This window comes from Pongo pygmaeus, chromosome 16, assembly GCF_028885625.2.
Source record: "Pongo pygmaeus isolate AG05252 chromosome 16, NHGRI_mPonPyg2-v2.0_pri, whole genome shotgun sequence".
In the NCBI taxonomy this organism is placed as follows: Eukaryota; Metazoa; Chordata; class Mammalia; order Primates; family Hominidae; genus Pongo; species Pongo pygmaeus.
In genome coordinates this window covers 95,406,968-95,433,605 of record NC_072389.2, presented here as the reverse complement: position 1 = coordinate 95,433,605, position 26,638 = coordinate 95,406,968, and the positions used below count along the sequence as shown (strand labels likewise).

The window sequence follows — 26,638 nt, the reverse complement described above, 5'->3', positions numbered from 1 at the left end:
GAGTTTGAGACCAGCCTGGGCAATATCGTAAGATCTCATCTCTAAATAAATAAATAAATAAATAAATAAGCTGGGCATGGTGGCGCATACCTGTAGTTCTAGCTACTCGGGAGACTGAGGTGAGAGGATCGCTTGACCCAGGAAGGCAGAGGTTGCAGTGAGCCGAGATGGTGCCACTGCATTCCAGCCTGGGTGACAGAGCAAGACCCTGTCTCAAAAAACCAAAACCAAACCAAACAACAAAAAAAAACCACATGGTACAACCATCACTACTGTCTAATTCCAGAACATTTTTATTACGCCACAAAGAAACCTTGTACTCATTAGCAGTCACTCCTTATTCCTACCTGGTCCCCTCAGCCCCTGGCAACCACTAATATACTTCTGTCCCTATGGATTTATTACCTATTCTGGATGTTTCATAAAATGGAATCATATATACACAGCATTTTTGTGTCTATCTGCCTTCTTTCACTTAGTATAATGTTTTCAAGATTCATGCATACGGTAGCAAGGATCATTCCTTTTTATGGCTGAATAATGTTCCATTACATGGATGTACCACATTTTGTTTTCAGCTCATCACTGATGGGCATTTGGGTTGTTTCAGTCTTCTGGCTATGATGAATATCATGGACCTTCACGTGCAAATTTTGTACAAACATGTTTTAATGTATCTTGGGTATACACCTAGGAGCAGAATTGCTGGGTCATTTGGTTACTCTGTGTTTAACTTTTTGAGAAACTGACAAAATGTTTTCCAAAGCAACAGTACCATTGTCCATTCCTATTAGCAATGTATTGCATGAGGGTTCTAATTGCTCCATGTCTACACTTACCTCTCTTTCCCTCTTTTTTTAGTATAGTCATCTAGTGGGTAGGAAGTGGTATCATTATGGTTTTCAGTTGTATCTCCCTAATGAGTAATGACATGATGTTGAATAGTTCATGTGCTTATTGGCCTTATACACATTTGTGTATCTTTGGAGAAATGGATAAAACTGACTGTTTTTCTTTTCGAGAGAGGGTCTTACTATGTTGCCTAGGTTGTCCTTAAATTCCTGGGCTTAAGCAACCCTCCCACTTCAGCCTTCTGAGTACCTGGGATCACAAGCATGTGCCACTGTGCCCAGTCTTTTGCTATTTTAAAATTGGATTGTCTTTTTATTGTAAGAGTTCTTTATATATTCCGAATATTAGACTCTTAATCAGAGATAGGGTTTGCAAGTATTTCTCCCATTCTACAGACTGCCTTTTCACTCACTCGATAGGTCTTTTGATACCCAAAAGTTTTAAATCTTGATGAAATCCTATTTATCTGTTTTTTTTTCCCCCTTTGGTTGCTTATACTTTATGTGTCATATCTAAGAAACTATTGTCTAACCCAAGGTCATGAAGATTTATACCTATGTTTTTTTATTTCAAAAAAAATTTTCAAACCCACAAAAGACCTGACGATGTTTTTTTCTGAGAGTTTTATTGGCCAGGCACCGTGGCTCACGCCTGTAATCCCAGCACTTTGGGAGGCCAAGGCGGGTGGATCATGAGGTCAGGAGTTCAAGACCAGCCTGGCCAAGATGGTGAAACCCCTGTCCCTACTAAAAAATACAAAAATTAGCTGGGTGCGGTGGCAGGCACCTGTAATCCCAGCTACTCGGGAGGCTGAAGCAGGAGAATTGCTTGAACCCGGGAGGCAGAGTTTGCAGTGAGCCGAGATCGCACCACTGCACTCTAGCCTGGGTGACAGAGCAAGACTCTGCCTCAAAAAAAAAAAAAAAAAAAAAAGAGTTTTATTATGTTTTCACTCAAACGTAGGCATTTGATCTATTTTGACTTAATATTTGTATATGATATGAGGTTGGGGTCCAACTTCATTCCTTTTGCATGTGGATATCCAGTTGTCCAAGTCCCATTTGTTGAAAAGACTGTTCTTCTCCCACTGAATGGTCTTGGCAACCTTGTTGAAAATCAATTGACTGTAAATGTAAGGGTTTGTTTTTGGATTCTCAGTTCTATTTCATTGATCTATATTTGCATTCTTATGCCTGCACCATACTGTCCTGATTACTGTAGTTTTGCAGTGAGTTTTAAAATTGGGAAGTGTGAGTCCTCCAATTTGGTTTTTTTTTTTTTTTTTTTTTGAGAAACGGTGTCACTCTGTCGCCCAGGCTGGAGTACAGTGGTGAGATCACAGCTCACTGCAGCCTCAACTTCCCAGGCTCAGGTGATCCCCCCATCTCAACCTCCTGAGTAGTTGGGACTATAGGCACATGCCACCATGCCCGGCTAATGTTCTGTATTTTTCTGCAGAGACAGGGTTTCACCATCTTGCCCAGGCTGGCCAACTGTGTTCTTTTTCAGTATTGTTTTGGCTATTCTGGGTCCCTTGCAATTTCTTATGCATTTTAGGATCACTGATCAATTTCTGCAAAAAAAAAAGTAGTTAAAATTTTGATGGGATTGAATCTCTAGAGCAATATGGGGACTACTGCCATCTTAATAATGCTAAATCTTCCAGTCCGTGGACACAGATTTATTTGGGTCTTTTTTCTTTTTACTTAGGTGTTCTTTAATTTCTTTCAAAAATGTTTTGTAGTTTTCGGCATACCAGTCTTGCACTTATTTTGTCAAATTTATTCCTAAATATTTTATTCTTGTTGATGCTGTCGTACATGGAATTGTTTTCTTAATTTCATTTTCAGGTTTTTCATTGCTAGTGTATAGGAATACAATTGATTTTTGTGTATTGCTCTTGTATCCTGCAACCTTGCAGAAATCATTAGTTCTAACAGTTTTTTTAATGGATTCCTTAAAATTTTTATGTATGCAAACATGTCATACACATAGTTTTACTTTTTCCTTTCTGGATTCTTTTCATTTCATTCTCTTGGCTGATTGCCTGGCTAGAACCTCCAGGACTGATAACTCTTCTAATTTGTAGGAGTATTTTTTTTAAAAAAACCCATTTATTTATTGAAGCAACTGGATCATTTGTGGTATAGAAATTTCCACATTTTAGATTTGGCTGGTTGCTTCATTAGCCCCTCTCTACTCTCTTGATTGGATTGATATTATAATAAAATATTACACATGAAGGCCAGAATCTCCCTGAGCCAGGTTTTGCCTGGGATTTTCATTTTGCAACCTCTGTGTTGACAAGGACCTTGCCCGGGAGCAAGGTGGACGTCCTCCCTATCCCTGCAACTGGGTGTGGTCCCATCCATGGGGACTGTAAAGTGGGAGTGGAAAGCCAGAGGCCTGAGAGAGCTCCTCCTCAAGGCTGTGTTAGGGACCCAGCCCGGGCTGAGAATCTTTTGTTTTTCTGGCAGCTGGAGCAGTTCAAGAAGGACAACGAGGAAATAGGCTTCGGCTCAGGCACCCGGGCCCTGGAGCAAGCCCTGGAAAAGACGAAAGCCAACATCAAGTGGGTGAAGGAGAACAAGGAGGTGGTGCTCCAGTGGTTCACAGAAAACAGCAAATAGTCCCCAGCCCTTGAAGTCACCCAGCCCCCATGCAAGGTGCCCACGTGTGTCCATCCCAGCGGCTGATGGCAGGGCCTCCATTCCTGGAGCCCGAGGCACCAGTGTCCTCCCCTCAAGGACAAAGTCTCCAGCCCACGTTCTCTCTGCCTGTGAGCCAGTCTAGTTCCTGATGACCCAGGCTGACTAAACACCTCCCAGCCCCTGCCCCTCATGCCAACCCCCCCTAGGCCTGGCATGGTGCCTGTCGCCCAGGGCCCTGGGGCTGATCTCAGGGAAGCCCAGCTCCAGGGCCAGATGAGCAGAAGCTCTCGATGGACAATGAACGGCCTTGCTGGGGGCCGCCCTGTACCCTCTTTCACCTTTCCCTAAAGACCCTAAATCTGAGGAATCAACAGGGCAGCAGATCTGTATATTTTTTTTCTAAGAGAAAATGTAAATAAAGGATTTCTAGATGACTGAGACTCATTACTAAACTAAAGCAGGAGTGGGTCAACACAGCAGCTGGGGAGGCCGGGTGGGGGAAAGCTGGGTGCATGCAGAGCACCGTGGAGCCTGGGACCCCAGAGCACAGGAGGGGAGATGTGCCCAGCCTGCTGGCCCTTCCTGCAGGTGCCCTGTGCCTGTGCCTCCGTGTCTGCCTGCAGGACTCCGGGCTCTTTTTTCATGCTCTATCGACTGAGCTAGCTGGGTGGTTTGCAGGGCTCCTTTTATCCCTATTTTGATGGCAGCTGGAGATGCTGGGTGGTAGGGAGGCATCACGAGGTGGAGGGTGGGCAGCTGTGGACCCAGTGCTCCCGCAGTGAGTGGTGAGAGGGGCCCTGGCAGAGCGCAGGGAGTGCTCTCCAGGAAGCACCCTCCTTAACGTGAGGCAAGGGTGCAGGGTGCTGGCCGTGCCCCTCTTCCCGCCCCACAGGAACACCTGGGATACCTGGGACAATGCGGGACAGGTCTGTGCAGTGAAGGCAGCAAGCGCAGGGTCCCAGACCTGGTGCCATCCTTCACTGGCCAAGGGCACGCCCCACCATCTTCCATGGTGGAAGGGTGGAGTGGGGTGCGGGTACCAATGCATAAAGAGGTTGTTTTCTAGAGCAGCACACAGGGAGGGGCTGGGCTGAGGAGCAGGCAAGCCATGGGGTGGGGACAGCTTTGCCAGGCTCATAAAGTGGGAGCTGTGCCCTCCACATCACCTGGGGCAGAAGACGGTCAGGGCCAATTCTGAGAAGGCCTGGGACCAGCGCAGCTCCACGCACACATTGGCCCTGGTGAGCATTTCTTGACAAATGGAGCCCCACTGTGGCAGGCTCCCCTCAGCCTCTGCCCCGCAAGGCCCAGTTGAACATCCAAGGCTGAGGGGAGGGGGAGAAGGCGGGAACAGCCGCAGGGGTCCTTAGGAGTCACCTCCAACAGACACCCATGGCCAGCTCCGCAGGCTGGAATCCTGGAGTCCAGCAGGTCTGGTTTCAGTTTCTTAGACAAGGGACCCACATGCCCAAGCCTCGGTCTCATCTGCACAACGCGGCAGTGTCAGAGCTGTTGGGCTCGCATGTGGATTGAAGGAGATACATGTACTTAGCAAATGGCATGACACATAAGGAGAGCTGGGTTTTATTATCACCCTCGGCCCTCTTCCCCCTTGTGAGAAGCGGCAGGCCTGGGGCCAGGAAGGCCCCCCATCCCCCACCACCATCTGCACATCAAAGAGTAGGGTGAGCTAAGGGCGGAGGCCAGCCCGGATGATGGTGCGCTGTCCCTCCACCAGCCGGGAGGCTCCCTGGGCCACCCCAGATTAAGCTCCACCAGCCACTTTGGGCCAACCCTTCCTGTCGCCAGTATCCAGTGGCCGTGGCTGGCACTTGACCTTCTGGGGACCAGCTGTGGGAGGGGCCAGCCTCACCATCTTGAGTTCCTAATGGGCTCTAGGCTCCCTGGACATTGCAGAGGAGAGAGCTGGCCTGCCAGGGAGAAGAGTTTATGCACATTATTTCATTTAGTTCTAAACTGTACCATGAGATAAGGAATATCTTTATCTCAACTTCACAGATAAGGAAACTGCAGGGCAAGGAGATGAAGTCACAACTCGGTAGAACTGAACTGGAACCGCTGTCTGGCCTTATTCCCTGCACAGAAATGGAAGCCAGTTCTCCATCTGGAGCTGGGGTGGAGTGCGTGACGTCTAGACTGCCATGCTTGTGCCCTTACTGGAAAGGGGTCTCGATCCAGACCCCAAGCAAGAGTCCTTGGAGCTCATGCAAGAAAGAATTCGGGGCAAGTCCATAAAGTGAACGCAAGTTATTAAGAAAGGAAAGGAATCAAAGAATGGCTACTACACAGGCAAGGCAGCAGCATGGGCTGCTCAGCTGAGCAAACTTAAGAGTTATTTCTTGATTTTTTTTTTTTTTTTTTGAGACAGAGTTTCGTTCTTGTCGCCTAGGCTGGAGTGCAATGGCGCGATCTCGGCTCACCACAACCTCCGCCTCCTGGGTTCAAGTGATTCTCCTGCCTCAGCCTCCCAAGTAGCCAGGATTACAGGCATGCACCACCATGCCCAGCTAATTTTGTATTTTTATTAGAGATGGGGTTTCTTGACCCCAGGAGATCTGCCCACCTCAGCCTCCCAAAGTGCTGGGATTATAGGTGTGAGCCACTGCGCCCAGCCTTATTTCTTGATTATATGCTAAACAAGGGGTGGATTATTCATGAGTTTTGGGGGGAAAGAAGTGGGGATTTCCCAGAACTGAGGGTTTCTCCCGTTTTTAGACCATACAGGGTGACTTCTGCATATTGCTGTGGCATTTGTGAACTGTCATATGCTGGTGGGAGTGTCTGTTAGCAGCTAAGGCATTATAATCAGCGCATAATGAGCAGTGAGGATGACCAAAGGTCACTTTTGTCACCATCTTGGTTTTGGCGGGTTTTGGCTGGTTTCTTTACTGCATGCTGTTTTATCAGCAAGGTCTTTGTGACCTGTATCTTATGCCGATCTCCTGTCTCATCCTGTGACTGAGAATGCCTAACCTCCTGGGAATGCAGCCCAGCAGGTCTCAGCCTCATTTTGCCTAGCTCCTATTCAAGATGGAGTCGCTCTGGTTCAAACACCTCTGACGATGCCACCTGGCAGTGTACAATGCTGGCACTCATCAGGACCTCCATGGCTGATCCTGGAATGCAGTGAGGATACACAGAGCCAGAGGAATGCCTGCAGGAACCAACTAGAACTCTGGCGGCTGATTCCCTGCCCAGCGCCCTTGCCTGCCAGAGAGACGAGCCCTCAGCACTCAAGTCCAGCAGGAATGGAAGGTGCTGAGGCTCTGCAGCCAGCAGCCCTGGTGGCTCCTCTGACCCAGCCTTTCGAGACTGTGGAGTCAGCGCTAAGGCAATCTTTCATTTTCTTTTTCCCTTTTTTTTTTTTTTGAGACAGAGTCTCACTCTATCGCCCAGGCTTGCAGTGGCACGATCTCGGCTCACCGCAACCTCCACCTCCTGGGCTCAAGCGATTTTCCTGCCTCAGCCTCTTGAGTAGCTGGGATTACAGGCGCTCACTACCACACCAGGCTAATTTTTTGTATTTTTAGTAGAGACGAGGTTTCACCATGCTGGCCGGGCTGGTCTCAAATTCCTGACCTCAAGTGATCACCCCACCTTGGCATCCCAAAGTGCTGGGATTACAGGTGTGAGCCACCGTGCCTGGCCTCAGTACTCATTTTATTGAGCACTTACTATGTGCCAAGTATTAAAACCCTGAGAGGCAGGTCTATTATTGTCTCCACTTCACAGTTGAAGAAACTGATGCTCAGGGAGGTTTCAAAGCTTACCTGTCAGTCTCACTTGGTTACACAGCAAGTAAGAGCCGAGTAGAATGCGCAACCTGGGCCCCAATGCTGTGTCTCTGCTCTAACCTTGCCTGGATTTTTCTCATCCTTCCAGCTGTGGCTGACAGCCCCTCAGGACAGCAGGGCTCTAAGGGCAGAACCAGAGCACTTCTGGAAGGTTAGAGGAAGAAGGTACCTCAGCACCACCCAAGATAGTTCCTCCTTTAGGAACTGTGAAAACTGAAGCTCAGAGAGAGTGACTTGCCTGATGCCACAGGACATGTCAGAGGCAACGGGCAACCTTGCAGGATGACAGAGGAAAGCCCCACACATCAAGAGCTCAGGCCCAGGAAATCAGGCAGCTCATGCTCTGTGCTGCCTCTCCCTTTCTCTCAAGCTGGACTGTCGCAGTGGCCTCCTGCCTGGTTCCATTTCTATGAAGCGGCCGAAGGGACTGAGAGCAGACTTCTTACCAGCTCACCCCCAACTCCCAACCCTCAGTGCTGCCCATTACTCAGGAAACGGAGGCCAAAACCTCATCATCCACCACATGGAACTCCCCACAAACTTGCCTCCAAGCCCCTTTCTGGCTCTGTTTGCCACTTTTCTCTGTCAACTCTAGACACTAGACGCTTGTTTCAACTTGGCTCATGCTGTTGCTCCTGCCTGGACCTCTCTTCCCTCACTCCTCTTGGTAAACTCCTGCATATCCTTCAATACCCAGCTCCAAGGTCACCTCTTCTGCAACTCTCTCCTCCCCGAGTCAGCAGATACAGAAGGAAGTTACCACCACCACTGGCTCCCATGCCCACGGGAGCCTTTGCTAATAGATCTTGGCATCCTTTCCCCAAGATCCTGGCAGTGCCTCTTACTCTTAAGACACCACAATCAAGGCAGCAGGACCAAGGAATCAGGTAACTCAAGAATGAGATGGTACTGCCAACCTCGCCTCCCACCAGGTTACCGCATCCTGGTCCCTAAGCACCTCACACAAACTCCCATCCTTGTGTTTAGGACCTGGGCTCTGATCATTTATTTCCCTGTAATTCACATTAGTTGGGGAATATTTTCTCTCTGGCACCTAACACATGGTGTTATGGGCTTAACTGTGTCCCCATAAAATTCCTGTATGGCTGAGCGCAGTGGCTCATGCCTGTAATACCAGCACTTTGGGAGGTCGAGGGGGCTGAACTGTGTTCCCATAAAATTCCTATGTTTGGCTGGGCGTGGTGGCTCACGCCTGTAATCCCAGCACTTTGGGATGACGTGGCAGGTGGACCATTGGAGGTCAGGGGTTCAAGACCAGCCTGGCCAACATGGTGAAACCCTGTCTCTACTAAAAATACAAAAATTAGCCGGGCATGGTGGCAGGCACCTAGGCCAGCTACTAGGGAAACTGAGGCAGGAGAATCACTTGAGCCCGGAAGGCAGAGGTTGCAGTGAGCTGAGATCATGCCACTGCACTCCAGCCTGGATGACAGAGCAAGACTCTGTCTCAAAAAAAAAAAAAAAAAAGTTTCTTATGTTTAAGCCCTAACATCCAATACTTCGGAATGTAACTGTGACTGTATTAGAAGAAAGATCCCTGAAAGAGTAAATACAGTTAAATGGGTCCCTTAGGGTAGGTCCTGATCCAACATGACTAGTGCCCTTATAAGAAATCAGGACACAGACAATAGAGACAGATGTGTGACCGTGTAGGGGCTCAGTGAACAGACAGTCAAATGCAAGCCACAGAGAGAGGCCCCAGAAGAAACCGAACCTGCCAACACCTTCATCTTGGACTTCTTGCCTCCAGAATTGTGAAAAAATAAATTTCTGTTGTTTAAGCCACCCAGTCTGTGGTTGTTTTTTTTTAAGTTTTTTGTAGGGACAGGGTCTTGCTATGTTGCCCAGGCTGGTCTCGAATTCCTGGCCTCAAGGGATCCTCCCACCTCAGCCTCTCAAAGTGCTGGGATTACAGGCATAAGCCACTGCACCCAGCCCGTGGCATTCTAGTATGGCACCCCTCGCAAACTAATACACTGGGCCTAGCACATAGGAACCACTCCCAGCATTCTTTGAAGAAAATTTCATGTCATTGTGAAAGAGCCCTAAATCACAGGTCTCTGGGACTGTGGTCTCCCCATTTGGGGCTCCTGTCTGTCTGTCCACAGCTGCATGCACCCACCCCCCCAGTCACCAGGAATGCACCCAGAAGAACACAAAAGGGCCGTGGTGATGTGGCTGGGGCAAGTGGGCAGGCCCAAGCTTAGCCCACCTGTGCTACCTTGCACAGCGAGCCAGGTGGAGCTTTTGGCCCTGGAGCTCCAGCGCAATAAATATGGTCAAACTGACAAATGAGGGCCCATACAAACCTTGGCAGGCCTGGATTCGGGAAGGAAAGAGCAGCGGAACTTGTTCCCCACAGAAGGAAAACATGTTTCCTTTTCCAGAGGCAAGAAAAACCCAGGTTGATGGACAAAAAACAAGACCAAACCAAATTTTTGTTGTGTGTGTGTGTGTTTTTTCTTTTTAAGTACAAAAAAATCAAAGCATACAGGGCTCTGGCCAACTGTCACCAAGAAGCAGAGCCTGGGGCCGGCCTCCTACACCCATTCTCCCGCCTGTCCCTGCCCAGCTGCCTTTAGGGTAAAGGAGACCCCTTCTTAGAGCAGCTCAGACTGTGCTCTGCAGAGCGCTAGGCATTCTGGGAGTGTCTAGCAGTGGAGGACAGTGCCCCCACCCTGACTCCATCCAGGGAAGGTACCCGCTATCTATTTCAAACACTGCTTCCCTGAAAGACATCACTTGGAAAAAGGGAGCCTTGGCTAAAGGAGAACATGAAAAGCCACTAATTAACAAATGAGGAGGCACCCAAGCTACAGGCCTGATTCCTGGATGGAAAGAGGGAAGCCGAGGCCATTTAGTAGAAGATGCCCAGGTGGGCCCCCTCCAGATCTTCTTGCCAAAGTTCAGGGCAGCCACTGAACCGCAGGCCTGAGCTCTGGGGAGGGCTTGCTTCACTGAGCTGGAAGGCGGCGCCCGGTCCCTGGTCCTCTGAGTTGGGCACCACCTCTGCACTGTGGCTCCAGCACCCCCAGGGAGTCTGAGGCTGCAGTCTCTGGCATGATGGGTGGGGCAGGAGAGATGGAGCTCCCAGCGATAGACAGGACTCTGGAGACACAGAGAGACCCTGCAAGAGAGATGAGAGCAGCCTGGTTAGTGGGCTACTCCCTGATGTCCAGAGATCTTGAATCTGGTTGGTTGCCATGGTATGGCTGGCAGCATTCGGACAGCCCTGGTGCCATGAATGCAGCAAAGCCAAGTGGTTAAGAGGACTGGCTCGGGAGATACTCTGCTAAGGCTTAAATCCCAGTTCTGCTACTCACTAGCAATGAGAACTCAGGTAGCTTCTTTTAGTCTCAGTTTTCTCACCTGTAAAATAGAGATGCTGATAACACCTACTTCCTAGGGTCATTACTGGGGCTGAATAATACATGTAAGGTGCCAAGAATGATGATGGGCACATAGAAAGTGTTCAACAAATTTTGGTTAATATGATTTTTTATGGACCATGAGTCATTCATGAGCCTCATGAATGAACGAATCTTGAAGAAAACTTGAAATCACCAGCTCTAGGCCCATCTACTCAGGAAATGCTGCCCTTACCCTGGGACTTCCTTCCCCCACTGCAGTCTTAATAGCACTTGAAGTCAGCACGCCCACCCTGCTACCTTCCACCCTCTGAGCAAGTCGGTGGGCTCCCCCTCTTTCCTATGGCTGTGAAGACTGCTTGGGGTGACTGTGGAGATGGCCTTAACTTCCCAGGGTCCCACCTCTTCTCCCGAGGAGCCGAGGGTTCCTTCCATTCTCCCCTCCATTAGATAATCCTGGAGTAGATAAGCTGGGATCGAAAAAGTATGAGATTCTCTGCAGACTGGAGGCTGGGGAACACAGCAAGGGCCTCCACACATACCTGGTACACTGCGGCCAGCTCCAGGGTTGCTGGGGGCGTCGTCCAGGGCACTGGTGGGTTCCGGGGCTCCGGGGACGACTGCGTCCAAGGACAGCCTTGGGGTGGCGTCCAAAGAGACGCGTCGGAGGTTGTCCCTTGGGACGAATACGGGGGCGACTGTATCTTGGGGCAGTAAGGGGGTGTTGCCCAGGGATCCGTGTCGTGGACCCCCCTCCCCAGGCGCTCGGGTGCGGCTTGGGCTCCGGGGCAGGCGGACGGGGATCCCCAGGACGCCTCGGCGAGGACGGCGGACACCAGGCCCGGCCTGGGCCCCTGTCCTTGCCCCTGCCCTTGCCCCTGCCCCTCCGCCTGCGTCTGCGCCTCCGCGGGGCCGCGGTCGGGGCACAGCGGGCAGCCCCGAGGGGACCCCGCGTCCCCGCGCTGCCTGCGCCGGCACTGCAGACTCTCCTCGCTGAGACCCAGCACGGCCGACAGGTGGCCGATGTAGCGGATGGCCAGGCGCAGCGTCTCGATCTTGGTCAGGCTCTGGCCGGCGGGCGCCACGGAGGGAGGAAGAAAGCGGCGCAACTCGTGCAGCGCGCGGGCCAGCGTGCGCATGCGCAGTTTCTCCCGCTCGCTGGCGCTCTGCCGCTGTCCGCCCGCTGGCTCGGTGCGCGCTCGTCTGGGCGTCGTCGCGGCTGCCTGTTCGGCTCGGGAGCTGCAGCCCGGAGGCGCTGGCTGCGGGAGTCCGCGGGCGCCGTCGCAGGGGCACGAACCCGACGAATCCGAGGAGGAGGCCGGGGACGTGGAGTCCGAGTGGCCGGCCCAGCCCCAGCCCTGGGCGAAGATCCAGTGGTCGTGGCCGAGAAGGCTCTGCGGAGGAGGCGACTGGGCCATGGCCGGGCTGCAGGCTCTGGGAGGCTGGGCTGGCCACCTCCAGGCCTGAGCTTTTATGTTGACCAAAGGTGCGAGGTGGCCCCCCGCCAGGTTGCAGAGAGGTGTCAAAACCCACAGAGCCCGGGGAAGGTCTGGGCAGGGGGCCCCTGGGAAAGCGGGCCCATTTGCGGAGGTGTGGATTCTGATTCCTTGGGGGCTCTAAATGGAGGCCCCTGCAGCCCGGGAAGTATGGGAGGGACAATTCGCATCTGGATGGAGCTGCTAAGCTTCTCACCACGCTCCCACCCACGCCCCTGCCCCGTCCACTGCTCACGGTGAGTGCCCGGGAGCCCAACAGTGGCGGGTAGTGCCATGGTCTGTGGGTGCCTCAGGAACCCCGTGAGGAGTGGGTGCCTCTCTCATCACCAACCTCCCGGAGATCTGTGCCCAGGACGCGGTGCCTACTGTTGTATTAAATAAGGCATCAAGACAAGCCCGGAGGGCCCTGCCCATGGTGGCTGAGGAAGAAGTACAGGTGGGCCCTTCTGGGGTCCCCAAAATCCACAGTTTCTGATTTGTTGAGTGACACCAAGAAAGGCATCTCACTGCCCATGGTCTGTATCTACTCTTGAGAAATGGAATAGATTAGGTTGGGGAAGAGGAGTTGGGTACCCTAGGTGATGAAAACCTGCAAAAATGGGTCCCCAAGCTGGCCTCTTTATTGGCTGTGACCTTGGTTAAGTTATTTAGCTCCTCTGAGCCTCAGATTCCCTCATTGGTACCAATAGTGATACAAAATACCTATGCCTAGGATGGTTCCTGGACTAAGTACAGCGATCCCTGTAAAGCACTTAGGCCCTGGCAAGTGAGCTGAAGGTTTGCCACGATCATTTTATAAAGAAGGTACTGGCCAGGCGCGGTGGCTGACGCCTGTAATCCCAAGACTTTGGGAGGCCGAGGTGGGTGGATCACCTGAGGTCATGAGTTCGAGACCAGCCTGGCCAACATGGTGAAACCTTGTCTCTACTAAAAATACAAAAACCAGCCGAGTGTGGTGGCAGGCACCTGTAATCCCAACTACTCGGGAGGCTGAGGCAGGAGAATCGCTTGAACCCAGGAGGTGGAGGTTGCAGTGAGCTGAGATCGTGCCACTGCACTCCAGCCTGAGTGACAGAGTGAGACTCCATCTCAAAAATAAATAAATAAATAAATAAAATAAAAGGAAAGTACTTACATTTCAAGGCACTAATGGGCTTTATTCATTTAATTCATATTTATTTATTTATTCTCTCTCTTTTTTTTTTTTTGAAACAGACTTGCTCTATCGTCCAGGCTGGAGTGTAGTGGCACCATCTCAGCTCACTGCAACCTCTGCCTCCTGAGTTCAAGTGATTCTTCTGCCTCAGCCTCTCAAGTAGCTGGGACTACAGGTATGCACCATCATGTCTGGGTAATTTTTGTATTTTTAGTAGAGACTGGTTTTTGCCATGTTAGCCAGGCTGGTCTTAAACTCCTGATCTCCAGTGATCCACCCGCCTTGGCCTCCCAAAGTGCTGGGATTATAGGCGTGAGCCACCGCGCCTGGCTGAATTCATATTTAGCAACCAGTAAATGTCGAGCACACAGGGTGAATGAGCTAGTCATGGTCTCTGCTCTGAGATTTCAGTCTTGTGGGAAAGAAAAGTGAACAGGCCATTGTATAACAGTAGCTGTATGCCCTTAGGCAGAGCCCTTAACCTGTTTGAGCTTGAGCTTCTGCTCAGTAAAACAGGAATAATGATAGTATCTACATGGGACTGTGTGAGGGATAGTTGAGATAGTAAAATTTATAAAGTAAATTATCTTCTCAGCAACAATTACAGTTTTAAGGAGATTGTCAATGTCCTGTGTGGTCTTGGGGAAAGGGCTGAGTCCTGAGGCTAAGAGCCAAAAGAAGGCCAGGGACATTAGGGTTCTGGCCACAGAGGTGAAGAAGTCATAGCTGGGCCTTGAACCATGCGTAGGATTTGAGTAAGGAGAGAGGCAGGTGCCGTGCATTCCGGATGGGAACTGCATAAGCAAAGACCTGGCCTTGGGACCTTCCAAGATGCCTCAGGAGCAGGGCACTGGGGTGGTGATGTGGAAGGCCAGAGCACACCTGGGCTGGGGCCAGGTTAAGGAGTTGGTTTTGGGAGCCATGGGGACTTTTGAGCGGAAGGGTGATACAATTTTAAAAATCATTAGCTGATAACTAACTAAAGATCAACATGACAGTGGTGTTCAAGAAGAGATTAACCTGCAGCAGCCTGAAGTAGCAAATGGCTTTGTAATTATGTAATCATTATTATTATTTTTTGTAGAGTTGGGTTTTACCCAGGCTGGTCTTGAACTCCTGGGCTCAAGTGATCTGCCCTCCTCAGCCTCCCAAAGTGCTGGGATTATAGGCGTGAGCCACCAGGCCCAGCTGCCTTGTAATATTTTTGTGGCTGATTTTATTTTATTTTATTATTTGTTTTATTTTTGAGACAGGGTCTGTCGCCCAGGTTGGAGTGCAGTGGCAGCTCACTGCAACCTCCGCCTCCCAGGCTCAAGGAATCCTCCTGCTTCAGCCTCCTGAATAGCTGGGACCACAGGTGCACGCCACCATGCCTGGCTAATTTTTGTATTTTTAGTAGAGATGGGGTTTCGCCATGTTGGCTAGGCTGGTCTCGAACTCCTGGCCTCAAGTGATCGCCTGCCTCAGCCTCCCAAAATGCTGTTATTACAGGCGTAAGCCACTGTGCCCAGGCTTTATTTATTTTAATTTTAGAGACAGGGTCTCACTCTGTTGCCCAGGCTGGAGTGCAGTGAAGCAGTCATGGCTCACTGTACCCTAAAACTGTGTTCAAGTGATCCTCCTGCCTCAGCCTCTCAAGTACTGGGACTATAGGCGCATACCACTATGACTGGCTAATCTTTTTTTTGTGTCTTTCTTTTTTTTTTGAGGGAGGGCGTGGCTATTTTCAAAAATTAACTTTTAATTACACAAATTATGTAACTACTACATTTCACTGTGAGAAATGGAAACATTACAGATAAAGTTGGAGTCTCTTTAACCAACCCCATAAACCCCCAAAAGGTAACAGCTGTTATTAGGCTGTGTGTGTAGTTCCAGACGTAGCCAGTGGGTTAACATAAACATGTGAATCCTTAGCAAACACACAGTAACCCTCCAGTTACATTATGTACATTGTTATGTGTAAATGTCAGCTTGTAATTTGTTTTTCTTCTTTTCTTTTTCTTTCTTTTCTTTTTTTTTTCATTCAACAGCATGTTTCAGAGCATTCCATGTCAGGACATATTTTGCTGACTCACCCTTTAAAAAAATAATGGATCAAATTTTTAGTGGGGATAATCCCAGCACTTTGGAATGCTGAGGTGAGAGGATTGCTTGAGCCCTGGAGTTCAAGACCAGCCTTGGCAACATAGTCAGACCCCGCATCTAAGCAAAAAAAAAAAAAATTAGCCAGCATGGTGGTGTGGGCCTGTAGTCCCAGCTACTTGGGAGGCTGAGGCAGGAGGATCCCCTGAACCCAGGAGTTTGAGGTTGCAGTAAGCTATGATTGCACCGCTGTGCTCCAGCCTGGCCACAGAGCAGCACCCTGTCTCAAAAAAAAAAGTACTGCCAGCGAATACAGATTTAACCAAAACCTTGGTTATAGTTGATCTAAATGTTTTAAATATTTATCCATTTAAATAATTTTTTTCTTTAGACAGGGTTTCACTCTGTCACCCAGGCTGGAGTGCAGTAGGGCAGTCATGGCTCACTGCAGCCTCCACGTCCTGGGCTCAGGTAATCTTCCCACCTCAGCCTCTGGAGTAGCTGGGACTACAGATGTGCACCATCACGCCGGCTAAATTTTGTATTTTTTGTAGAGACGGGGTTTCACCATGTTGCCTAGGCAGGTCTCACACTCCCGGGCTCAAGCAATCCACTCGCCTCGGCCTCCCGAAGTGCTGGGATTACAGGTATGAGTCACCGTACACAGCCCATGTAAATAATTTTAACTTTGGAAAAAAGGTAAAATGGCAGGAGGTACAGATACACTTTCAATAATGAAATTATATCACTTTTTCTCCTCAGAATTTATTTTGAAATATATTGGAGAAAACATGCCCAAGTCACTGCTCTAACGTTATGATGAAGTAACACTTGGCGTTGAATAACACTGGGCAGACAACTATCGTTTAGTTTATTCTAGCAGCTATGAATAAAGAAGAGAAAATTTTAATTGGTCCATAACATGAAAAGAAGGTGGGATAGATTTCAAACAGGCTTTCTTTGGAAAGAAGCAGTTAGTTATGGAACATTTCATGGCTTAAATGGGTTTAAACCAAAATTAAAAAAAAAACAAAAAAAACCTATTTCCTAAGGGGAAATAAGGGACAACTCGTAAAACATTCACCCCTAGACTTTTTGGCACATGTAGTGTAGGTACATCATTTATTGGTCCAAGACCACACAACACTATAAAGCTCTTGACATACTGTCTATCAGGGAACTTGCACGTATGCATTCAACAGTTATAAACAAAATTCATCAGGCTTCATAGATCCGTCTTGATCTACGTGCTGCATTTCAGATATAGCAGGTGCTGTTTCTATTGGTGTTTCTTCATTATTATTATTTTTTTTGAGATGGAGTTTCGCTCTTGTTGCCCAGGCTGGAGTGCAATGGCATGATCTCGGTGCACTGCAACCTCCGCCTCCTGGGTTGAAGCGATTTCTCCTGCCTCACCCTCCCAAGTACGTGGGATTATAGATGCCTGCCACCATGCCTGGCTAATTTTTTGTATTCTTAGTAGAGACAGGGTTTCACCATGTTGGCCAGGCTGGTCTCGAACTCCTGACCTCAGGTGATCCACCTGCCTCGGCCTCCCAAAGTGCTAGGCTTACAGGTGTGAGCCGCCACACCTGGCCTCTATTGGTGTTTCTGACTCACACCTTTATTTTTATTTATTTATTTATTTATTCATTTATTCATTTATTTATTTTTTTTTTTGAGACATTCTGTTTTGTCCAGGCTGGAGTGCAGTGGTGTGATCTCAGCTCACTATAACCTCCGCCTCCCAGGTTCAAGCGATTCTCGTGCCTCAGCCTGCCAAGTAGCTGGGACTACAGGCATGTTCCACCACGCCTGGCTAATTTTTCTATTTTTAGTAGAGACAGGGTTTCACCATGTTGGCCAGGCTGGACTCGAACTCCTGACCTCATGCAATCTGCCTGCCTCAGCCTCCCAAAGTGCTGGGATTACAGGCATGACTCATGCCTTTTAACTGCTGTATGGTAGTCCATGGCATGCACAGCCACTTACTGATGCACCTTTATTGTATTTTTAGTTTTTGCCCAGCAGTGCTGCCCTGTGCGTGAACAGCTAGGAATGCATTGGTGCATGGTCTTGTGATCTCCAGGAAGCTTCTGAATATCCAGAATTATTTCCCCCCAACCTCCTTAGAGCCAGCCTGAGGGATTTCTTGTGGAGGGATTTGGTATATAATGGGATTCCACCACAGGCACAGAGCCCTGCACATGGTACATACATCCTTTCCTCTCGGAGATTGCCTGGTCTCCTTCTACCTTGGTTTGAGCTGGCCTGGAGCCCAGACCCTAGGGTGACTGTGGGTTGTACAGTGTAAGTTCTGGAAGGTGGGGCCCTGGGCCTGGTTTGTTGTGGCCCCTGGCACTTCCCTGCACTCCTCAGCCAGGCTCTGGAAGCACAGGGGCACTCTATCTGCTAGCCTCACCCACCAGGAGGGAACCCCAAGTGGATCCCCCAGCTGGGCCTCCACTTAGCACAGGGAGGCAGTGCAGCTTAGTGGTCAGGCGTCTGGGCTGCAGAGTGAGACAGGCCTGGTTTCTTACCAGCTGGGAGAACTTGGGCAACTTACTCAATCTCAGTTTTCTCATCTATAAGTGGGTATTCTGATCTCCAGGATAACTGAAGTAAAATAAGATAATGCATGTGATAACATTTAGAACAGGGCTGATGTTATGCTTACAGCAAGTTCAGGAACAGCAGAAAGAAATGATTAAAGGAATAGGTTGGATTGTGAGTGAGGGAAATGATATCTTCAGCCTCGGTCTCAGAAGGAAGTGATTCCTTGCTTTCTGGGAACTGCTCCCACACCAGACCAGGGCAACCTGCCCTCCCCACCTCTTCATATCCAGCCTTTCTCTTCTGTTGGGCCCTGGCAGGGGTGCCTGTCCAACTTGCCTACAGCCCTGGGGCCCTTAAGGGGTCCACTTCTGGATGGGTGTGGGGCCACGTATTTACTCCGTGCTGGAACCTGCCCTAGGTGCCGAGCAAACAAGCCAGGTTTGGATCCTACTCTGCAGCCCCTTTTCAGTGTTTCCACCCTTCATTTGGTTCCCCTGTTAAAAAGAGGGCCTGTGGCTGTGTGCCGTTGGGTAAGGTGATTACATTCTGGGCTTCAGTGTGCTAGTAGCACCAGGTTCACATCTTCCTTTCTGTGATAGGAATGGTGGCTAGATCAGGGAAACGTGGTCAGAAGAATGTATTTGGGTTTCACAAGTGTGGCAGACACTGCTAGTTGCCCACACAGCCTTTATTTGCCTTTTTCTTTTAGTAATCTTGTGTTGTGCATGGTGATACACCCTGCTAAAAAAAAAAAAAAACCCTATATTTGCCAGCTTCTTTTATAGATGGAATGGCCAATGAGATATTAGTGGAAGTCACTGGCTGGAGCTTCTGGGAGAACTCTTTAGCGCTGAGAAGTACACTCCTGTGGCTCTGCCCCCTTATATTTTCTTCATTACCTGGAAAACATCTGATGGCTGGAGTTTCAGCAACTCCATTGTGACTCTGAAGCAGTCTCAAAGACAGAAATCACACATTAAGGATGGTAGAGCAGAGAGAAGCCTGCGGCATTGATGAGAACGTGGACATGCCACACTGGCCCTGGACTGTCCACCCCTGAATTTCTTTCATGTGAAAGAAAAATAGGCCGGGTGCCGTGGCTTGTGCCTGTAATCCCAGCACTTTGGGAGGCTGAGGCGGGAGGATCACTTGAACCCAAGATTTCAAGACCAGCCTGGGGAACATAGGGAGACCTATGTCTCTACAAAAACAACGAAACAAAAAGATGGGCAATGGTGTCACATGCCTCTGGTCCCAGCTACTCGGGAGGCTGAGGTGAGAGGATTGCTTGAGCCCAAGAGGTTGAGGCTGCCGTGAACTATGATCATGCCACTGTGATCCAGCCTGGGTGACAGAGTGAGACCCTGTCTCAAAAAAAAAAAAAAAAAGAAAGAAAAGGAAAGAAAAGAAAAGAAAAAGAAAAATCACCATCTTGTTTAGGTCAGTGTCATTTTAGGAGGTACTATGAGCTACCAAACACAATTCCTACCCACATAATAGGGAAGTTCCCAGAGTTTCCTTATCACCAAGTGGGGCCATGTGAGCTGGATGACAGTTCAGTTAAGTGAATTCACAACAGATTCAGGGCTCCCACAAATGAATGAACGGATGTTCACTGGGAGGAAGGTCTCTAGTGAGGGGCCACAGGCACTGTTCCCAGCCTTTTCCTGGGCAGTATTATGATCTTGAATGAAGATATGAACTGATCTAATGTGGGGTAAGACCCAAACCCAAAAGTGACTTGGAAAACAGCCAGTATCAAAAGAAATCCTGACAGGCTGGAACAACCTATCAGACCTGATCAAATAGAACCAGCAGGTCCCGTGTACTCTTCTCCAAGTTCATGTCAGGAGGCATCCTGTAAAATCAGCACATGTGGGAGGGCATGGTGGTCATTGCCTTCAAAGTATGAGGGGCATAAAAGTAAATGTGATCCAAGCTGCATGCAAATTCACAAGAAGCAGGCCAGGCGCGGTGGCTCATGCCTGTGATCCCAGCAGTTTGGGAGGCCGAGGCAGGTGGATCAGTTGAGACCAGGAGTTTGAGACCAGCCTGGCCAACATGGCGAAACCCCATCTCTACTAAAAATACGAAAAAGCTAGCCAGGCATGATGATGCGCACCCGTAGTCCCAGCTACTCAGGAGGCTGAGGCAGGAGAATCCCTTGGACCCAGGAGGCAGAGGTTGCAGTAAGCTGAGATCACACCACTGCTCTCCAGCCTGGGCAGCCGAGCAAGACTGTCTCAAAAAAAAAAAAAAAATTTTTCACAAGAAGCAGGGGTGGGGGCAGGGGGGGATGGTCTTCAATCGAGGAGTGATGGTTCCTTATTCTCCAGACAGGATGGGCCCTACCTAACTGGAGGCCACTGTTTATGAGGGATGGGGACAAATCCCAGCTTAGACAGGGACGTTGGTGAGAGGGCTTGAAGCCAGGTCGCCAGAGAAATAGCTGGAGGACCTGGGAGCATTGAGTACAAAAAGAAAAAAGTGGAGGGGATGTGACGGTTGTCTGCAGAGGCACGGACCCAGGGGAACACTCCAGAGAGAGTCTGAAGAACTTTCTAAGTCAGAGGCACTGTCTTGTAGGGGAGGGAGTGGCCTGTTCCTGGAGCTAATCAAGAAGAGGTCAGATGACGACACGTTAGGCACGTGCAGGAGCTGGAGCAGATGGCTGCTGTGGCCTCTGCCAAGCTCTGTAAAACAGGGGGTTGGACCTGATGACCACTGATGTCGTTTCAGAGCTCAGGCCAACAACTAGGGAGAGAACAGGAGCTGCTGCTTCAGGACTCTGGGTAGTCCCAGGGCAGGGGAGCACAGGGGAGCCCTCAGGGCGTCCTGAGTTGGGGGAGCGCAGAGGGAGGCCTCCCAAGTGCCCAGGCTCAGGCCACCTGCACACCTACTCTTGTCGGTGCCCGAAGCTCAGTGACTCGGCTGGGCCTGCTCTCAGGGCTGGAAGCACAAAGCTGCCATCATCTTGTGCAGGGCTTGCCTGTGTGGCGTGGGTCAGCTTGGCCCCGAGGCAGGTAATGCCCATGTCTGTATTCCTTCTAGACAGTGAGGAAACTGAGACCTCCATCCCACCACCCCCTTATGGGCCTCCCAGCACTTCCTCCCCAACCAGCAGTGGGGTGGGGAGGGCAGAGGCCTCAGTTTGGCCCCCCAAGATATGCTCATTTGGCCCTGGCCCTGTTACAGGGTGGGAGAGGGCAATGCCCTTGGTCCAGCCCACCTTTGGTGGCTTAGTACAGGCCCCTACAGCCACCTGGCTTCCCACAGCCCTGTGACAGGAGCTCTGCACCTGCTCTTTCTCCCTGGGCAGGCAGTGCAGGGCCCTGGGAACAGGTCCAAGGCCCTGGAGCCAGGTTAAAGTCTGGCCCTGACCCACGGGTCTCTTCTCCTTTCCTTCCCCTTGGATCCCTTCCAGGCCCTAGGGGGTGAGCAGGCTGTGGGAATGCGGAAGGGAATTGGGGGTGCTGGGCCAGGAGGGAGCTGCAGGGCCGTGTGGTATTCTCATTACCAGCGAGGCAGAGAGGGCCAGCCCAGCCTCCCCCCCGGGCCACTGTGGCTACCTTCACACCTCCTGGCTGCCTGTTGACACAAAGGCCGCCTCCCTCAGGGCAGAAGGTGTTGACTTGGGAACGAGGGTGTGCAGGAGCCTCCAAAACAGCCCAGCAGCAGACCCCCTCAGAAGCCCCAAAAAGTGCTTCCGGGGTGGGGGGTGGGAGGCTACAGGTCCCAGCCCCAGGAGGCCAGGGTAAGGCCAGGACCTATGTTCCTGGGCTGGGGATGGAAGGAGTGTGGGAGGACTCGGGTCTTGATGGACCGCTCACTTGGGGAGCCCGAGTCCGCGTCTCCTGGCCCCAGGGGCTGGTACATGGGCATAGCCATGGAGACCCTGCCAAGCAGAGCACCTCACTGAGAGGTGTCACTGGGAGGCCCAGAGACTGACAGCCACTGGGGCAAGGTCACAGAGCAGCCACTGGAACTGCCACTTGCCCCGACTGCGTGTCAGGCCAGCCTCGTCTTCTGAGCCCTTTCCACAGACCAGCTGAGCCTGTGCCTGCTGAGCCTACTCTGCTCAAACCCTGTGCCCTGCAACCTGCAGCTTGCCCCTGGCTCAGCTCAGGAAATGGTCCCCAGAGAGATCACATCACTTGCTGAAGGTCCCCAGAGCCAGGACTCCAGCCCACTGGTATCTGGCTTTGAGTCAAAGGCCGTGCATAACACCAGTGGGAACACTGCCTGGCTGGGACTGAGTCTCCAGGAGGATAAGTTGCCTGCTTGGGAGTGGAAGGAGAAGGACCGACAAGTCAGCGCTGAGTCTGGTGGTGGCCAGGTGTGCAGGGTGCCTGTGGAAGGCAGGGAGGTGCTCCCTGCCGGGGCCATCAGGGCAGGTTCTGGGGGGAAGGAAAGGACCCGAGATTGTGGATTTTCTCCAAGTGATGGCGGGTGGGTGTTCCTGGCAGAGGGAAAGGTGTGAGCCCAAGGCTGGAAACAGGGAAGCCCAGGGCGAGCTTGCTGGCAGTGCCCAGGGGGCTGGTGCCTCAGGCTGGCAGGGATAAGCAGGAGATGATGTAGATAAGCAGGTGGGAACCGGATGGGGTGGGGGAGGTCCTGCTGAGTGAGGAGTTCAGACTCAGGGAGGCAATGAGATCCACATAAGATTTGAGGAAAGAGAGAGGTTGGAAGGCAAAGATCCTGAGGCAGGAAACTGGTCCAGAGGCTGCGCTCATCTCAGGTCAAGGGCTGCCTGCAGCCTGGCAGGGGCCTGGGAGTGGGCCCAGCCGTCACTGGAGAGAATGTGGAAAAGGGGAAAGGACTGGCTGCTGTTGGCTGGGGAAGTAAAGGAGGGGCTGGGAGCCCCAGGCACAGGGAGCTGCCCAACAGAGCTCACCCTCTGCTCTTCCTCCAAGAAGGCTGAGCCAGGGAGTCCCCAGGACTACGTGGTCCAGTTCCTGGGACAGCAAGGCCCATGGAGGCAGCTCAGGCCTAGTGCCAACAGTGCCTGGGGTCAGCTCCCCATCTAAGCCTCAGTCTCCTCATCTGAAATGGATGTCCTTGCTGGGAGGATTAGATAGAGGACCATATGTTGGGCACCTGGGACTCCACAAGTCCTGCCTGCCTGCCTGCCCTGCTGGAGAGGACCACCCGAGGCCCTGCAGCTCTTGGGAGGACAAAGGGCAGTGCCCATTCCAGGGGCTGCAGGCTCTGGGAAGGAAGACCCAGCCTCCCAGGCCTTGTCTCCAGGCTTGGGCTTATCCATTGGAGTGTGAACAAGCTGGATAGGGGGGCGGGGGGGTTCAAAGTGTTTTCTTCCCTCCCCTCCCCTCCCTTCTTCTCTCTTCCCCTCCCCTCCCCTCTTCTCCCTTCCCCTCCCCTCTCCTCTCCTCTCCTCTCCTCTTTCCTTTTTCTCTCCTTTCTCTCTTTCCTTCTTCCTCCTTCTCCCTTCCCTTTCCCCTTCCCCTTCCTCTTCCCCTTCCCTTCCTTTTCTTTCCTTTCCTTCTTTTTTTTCACCAAAGCAACGCATCCTCATTACAGAAAAGGGAGAGAATATATACATACAAAAAGAAGGGAATGTAAAAGGCCCCCAGTTCCATCAACCCAGAGAGAAGCACTTTGGCCCATGTCACTGCATCTTAACCTTTTTTAGGCCTCTCTGCCAGCACAGGAACATAGAGATAGAGGCATTGAGAGGCAGCGTGTCAATTTCTGGGGTTGGGGGTTGTTTTTCTGTTTTTTGAAGCTTCTAACATATATATTTTTTCTCTTTTTTTTTTTTTTTTTTGAGACGGAGTCTCACTGCTCTGTCACCCAGGCTGGAGGGCAGTGGCGCAGTCTCTGCAAGCTCCGCCTCCCAGGTTCACGCCATTCTCCTGCCTCAGGAGATTACAGGTGTAATCCCAGGCCCACGCCTGGCCTATTTTTCTCTTTTTTTTTTTAAACAGCTTTTTTGAGATAGAATTACATACCATACAATTTGGCCGGGCGTGGTGGCTCATGCCTGTAATCCCAGCACTTTGGGAGGCCAAGATGGATTACTTGAGTTCAGGAGTTTGAGACCATTCTAGGCAACATGGCAAGACCTTGTCTCTACAAAAGAAAGCAAAACTTAGCCAGGTGTGGTGATGCACGCCTGTGGTCCCAGCTACTGGGGTGGCTGAGGTGGGAGGATCGCTTGAGCTTGGGAGGGTAAGGCAGCAGTGAGCCATGACTGCGCCACTGCACTCCAGCCTGGGCGACAGAGCCAGACCCTGTCTCAATAAATAAATAAAGTGTATGATTCAAGGTTTTTGTATATTACATTTTAATTATTTAAAAATTGTAATATTCACCTGAGGTTAGGAGTTCGAGACCAGCCTGGCCAACATGGCGAAACCCTGTCTCTACTAAAAATACAAAAATTAGCCAGGTGTGGTGATGCATGCCTGTAATTCCAGTTACTCAGGAGGCTGAGGCAGAAGAATTGCATGAACCTGGAAGGCAGAGGTTGCCATGAGCCAAGACTGCGCCACTGCACTCCAGCCTGGGCAACAGACTGAGACTCCATCTCAAAAAAAAAAAAAAAAAGGAATATATATAACATAAATTTGCCATCTCTGCCATTTTAAAGTGTGCAATTCAGTGGCATTAATTACACTCACAATGTTGTGCAACTACGACCACTTCTATTTTTAAAATGTTTTATCACCTTAAATGGAAACTCTGTAACTCTTAAGCAATAACACTCCATTATTCCCCACTTCATTCCTTGGTAACCTCTTACCTGCTTTCTGTCTCTGGATTTGCCTGTACTTGGTACCTCATATAAGTGGAATCATGCAATCTTTGTCCTCTGGTGTCTGGCTTTTTTCACTTAGCATAATGGTTTTCCAGTGCATCCACATTGTAGCACGTATCAGTACTTCACTCCCTTTTATGGTTGAATGATATTCTGTTGTGTGGATAGACCATATTATGTTTATCCATTCATCCTTCAATGAACATTTGGGTCGTTTCGACCTTTTGACTACTGTAACTAGAGCTATGCATTGGTGTACAAATATCTGTTCTAGTCCCTGCTTTCAATTTCTCTGGGTATATGGTGTGCTGTTTCATGACCAGCTTTTCTCACTGATATATCGAGAACATTTTCCATACCAGTAGATGTACTTCTGCAACCAGATTTTTAAGGCATGCTCTGTACTCCACTGGTGACGTGGTGGTGACAGTTTAGTTAACAAAATGTGTACTCTGAGATCCCTTAATAAAGTTTTCCACATAAGTACATCCTTATGCCTATATTTTAAAATTTATTTCTATTTTTATTTATTTATTTTTTAAGACTGGGTCTTGCTATGTTACGTTGCCCAGGCTGGTCTCGAACTACTGGGCTCAAAGCTGTCCTCCTGCCTCAGCCTCCCTAGTGCTGAGACTACAGTAATGTACCACCATGCCCAGCAATAAAAATTAATTTAATTTAATTTAATTTTTATTATTTATTTATTTTTGAGATGGAGTCTCATTCTGTCATCCAGGCTGGAGTGCAGTGGCACGATCTCAGCCCACTGCAGCCTTGCCCTCCCAGGCTCAAGTTATCCTCCCACCTCAGCCTCCGAAGTATCTGGGACTACAGGTGCACACCATCACACCCAGCTAATTTTTTTAAAAAAAAGTTTTTTTGTAGAGACGGGGTTTCACCATGTTGCCCAGGCTGGTCTCAAACTCCTGGGCTCAAGCAATCCATTCACCTCCACCTCCCAAAGTGCTGGGATTACAGGTATGCACCACCGCGCCTGGCCAAAACTTATTTCTATTTTTTAAACTTTTTTAAAAAATGTTTATTTTTCAGATGGAGTCTCACTCTATTGCCCAGGCTGGACTACAATGGCATGATCTCGGCTTACTGCAACCTTCACCTCTTGGGTTCAAGCAATTCTCCTGCCTCAGCCTCCCAAGTAGCTGGGATTACAGGCATGCACCACCACACCTGGCTAATTTTTGTATTTTTAGTAGAGACAGAGTTTCACCATGTTGGCCAGGCTGGTCTCAAACTCCTGACCTCAAGTGATCCACCTCGGATCCTCGGCCTCCCAAAGTGCTGGGATTACAGGCGTGAGCCACCATGCCCAGCCTTTTTAATTTTAAATAATAAAAAAAAAATAAGAAGAAAGAAACCTAAACGACTCGGTATTCCCAGGCTGTCTCCCATCCTAGTACTTAGCTTCTGAGATAAGACAAGATTGGGCGTGTTCAGGGTGGTATGGCTGTAGACCAGAACTTATTTTTAAATTGCACATGTAATACATGAATGGAGTCTTTTTGTGAAAAATGTAAACAATGAAGACAAATTTCAAGCTTGACCAGCCCCCAGAACTCACTCCTGCCCCAACCCACACTCCAAACAAGTCCTGGTATGTTTTTCTACATTTGGTGTGTACCCAAGGCCTCTGTCTATGTACATATACACATATATACGATAGACCCTTTCAGAATACATAGTATCATACTATGACTTTCTGTGTAGAGGGGCTGTTTTTCAAATTTCATTTTCTTTTGACTTTGCTTATATCAATGGTGCCATACTGAATGAAATTTCTGCACCTTGATTTTGTCACTAAGCAGTCTGTCTAAACTTGCACTTTTAATCTTTTCCAATCAG

General features: G+C 49.9%; 2 protein-coding genes and 1 long non-coding RNA gene across 5 annotated transcripts in view; 2 read left to right on the top strand and 1 right to left on the bottom strand.

Annotated features, from left to right (window-relative positions):
• The window catches only part of ANPEP (alanyl aminopeptidase, membrane), a 29,977-nt gene extending 26,040 nt beyond the window's left edge, over positions 1 to 3,937 (top strand). For all 3 annotated transcript variants that reach the window (XM_063652936.1, XM_054450394.2, XM_063652937.1), the window contains exon 21: positions 3,330 to 3,937. In XM_063652936.1, the coding sequence (XP_063509006.1) occupies positions 3,330 to 3,482 (153 nt within the window). In that variant the 3' untranslated portion in view covers positions 3,483 to 3,937. The remainder of the gene's footprint in view (positions 1 to 3,329) is intronic.
• Positions 3,938 to 9,785: 5,848 nt separating this feature from the next.
• Positions 9,786 to 12,125, bottom strand: MESP2 (mesoderm posterior bHLH transcription factor 2). Its single transcript, XM_054450393.2, has 2 exons — positions 11,250 to 12,125; positions 9,786 to 10,466 (listed from the first exon to the last, which is right to left on the bottom strand). The coding sequence occupies exons 1-2, from the start codon at positions 12,123 to 12,125 to the stop codon at positions 10,197 to 10,199; spliced, it is 1,146 nt and encodes a 381-aa protein (XP_054306368.1). The 3' UTR covers positions 9,786 to 10,196.
• LOC129013741 (uncharacterized) lies at positions 11,882 to 26,295 on the top strand. Its single transcript, XR_008494068.2, has 3 exons — positions 11,882 to 12,193; positions 13,419 to 13,534; positions 25,829 to 26,295. It is a non-coding gene; the product is annotated as an uncharacterized LOC129013741 (long non-coding RNA).
• The last annotated feature ends 343 nt before the right edge of the window (positions 26,296 to 26,638 follow it).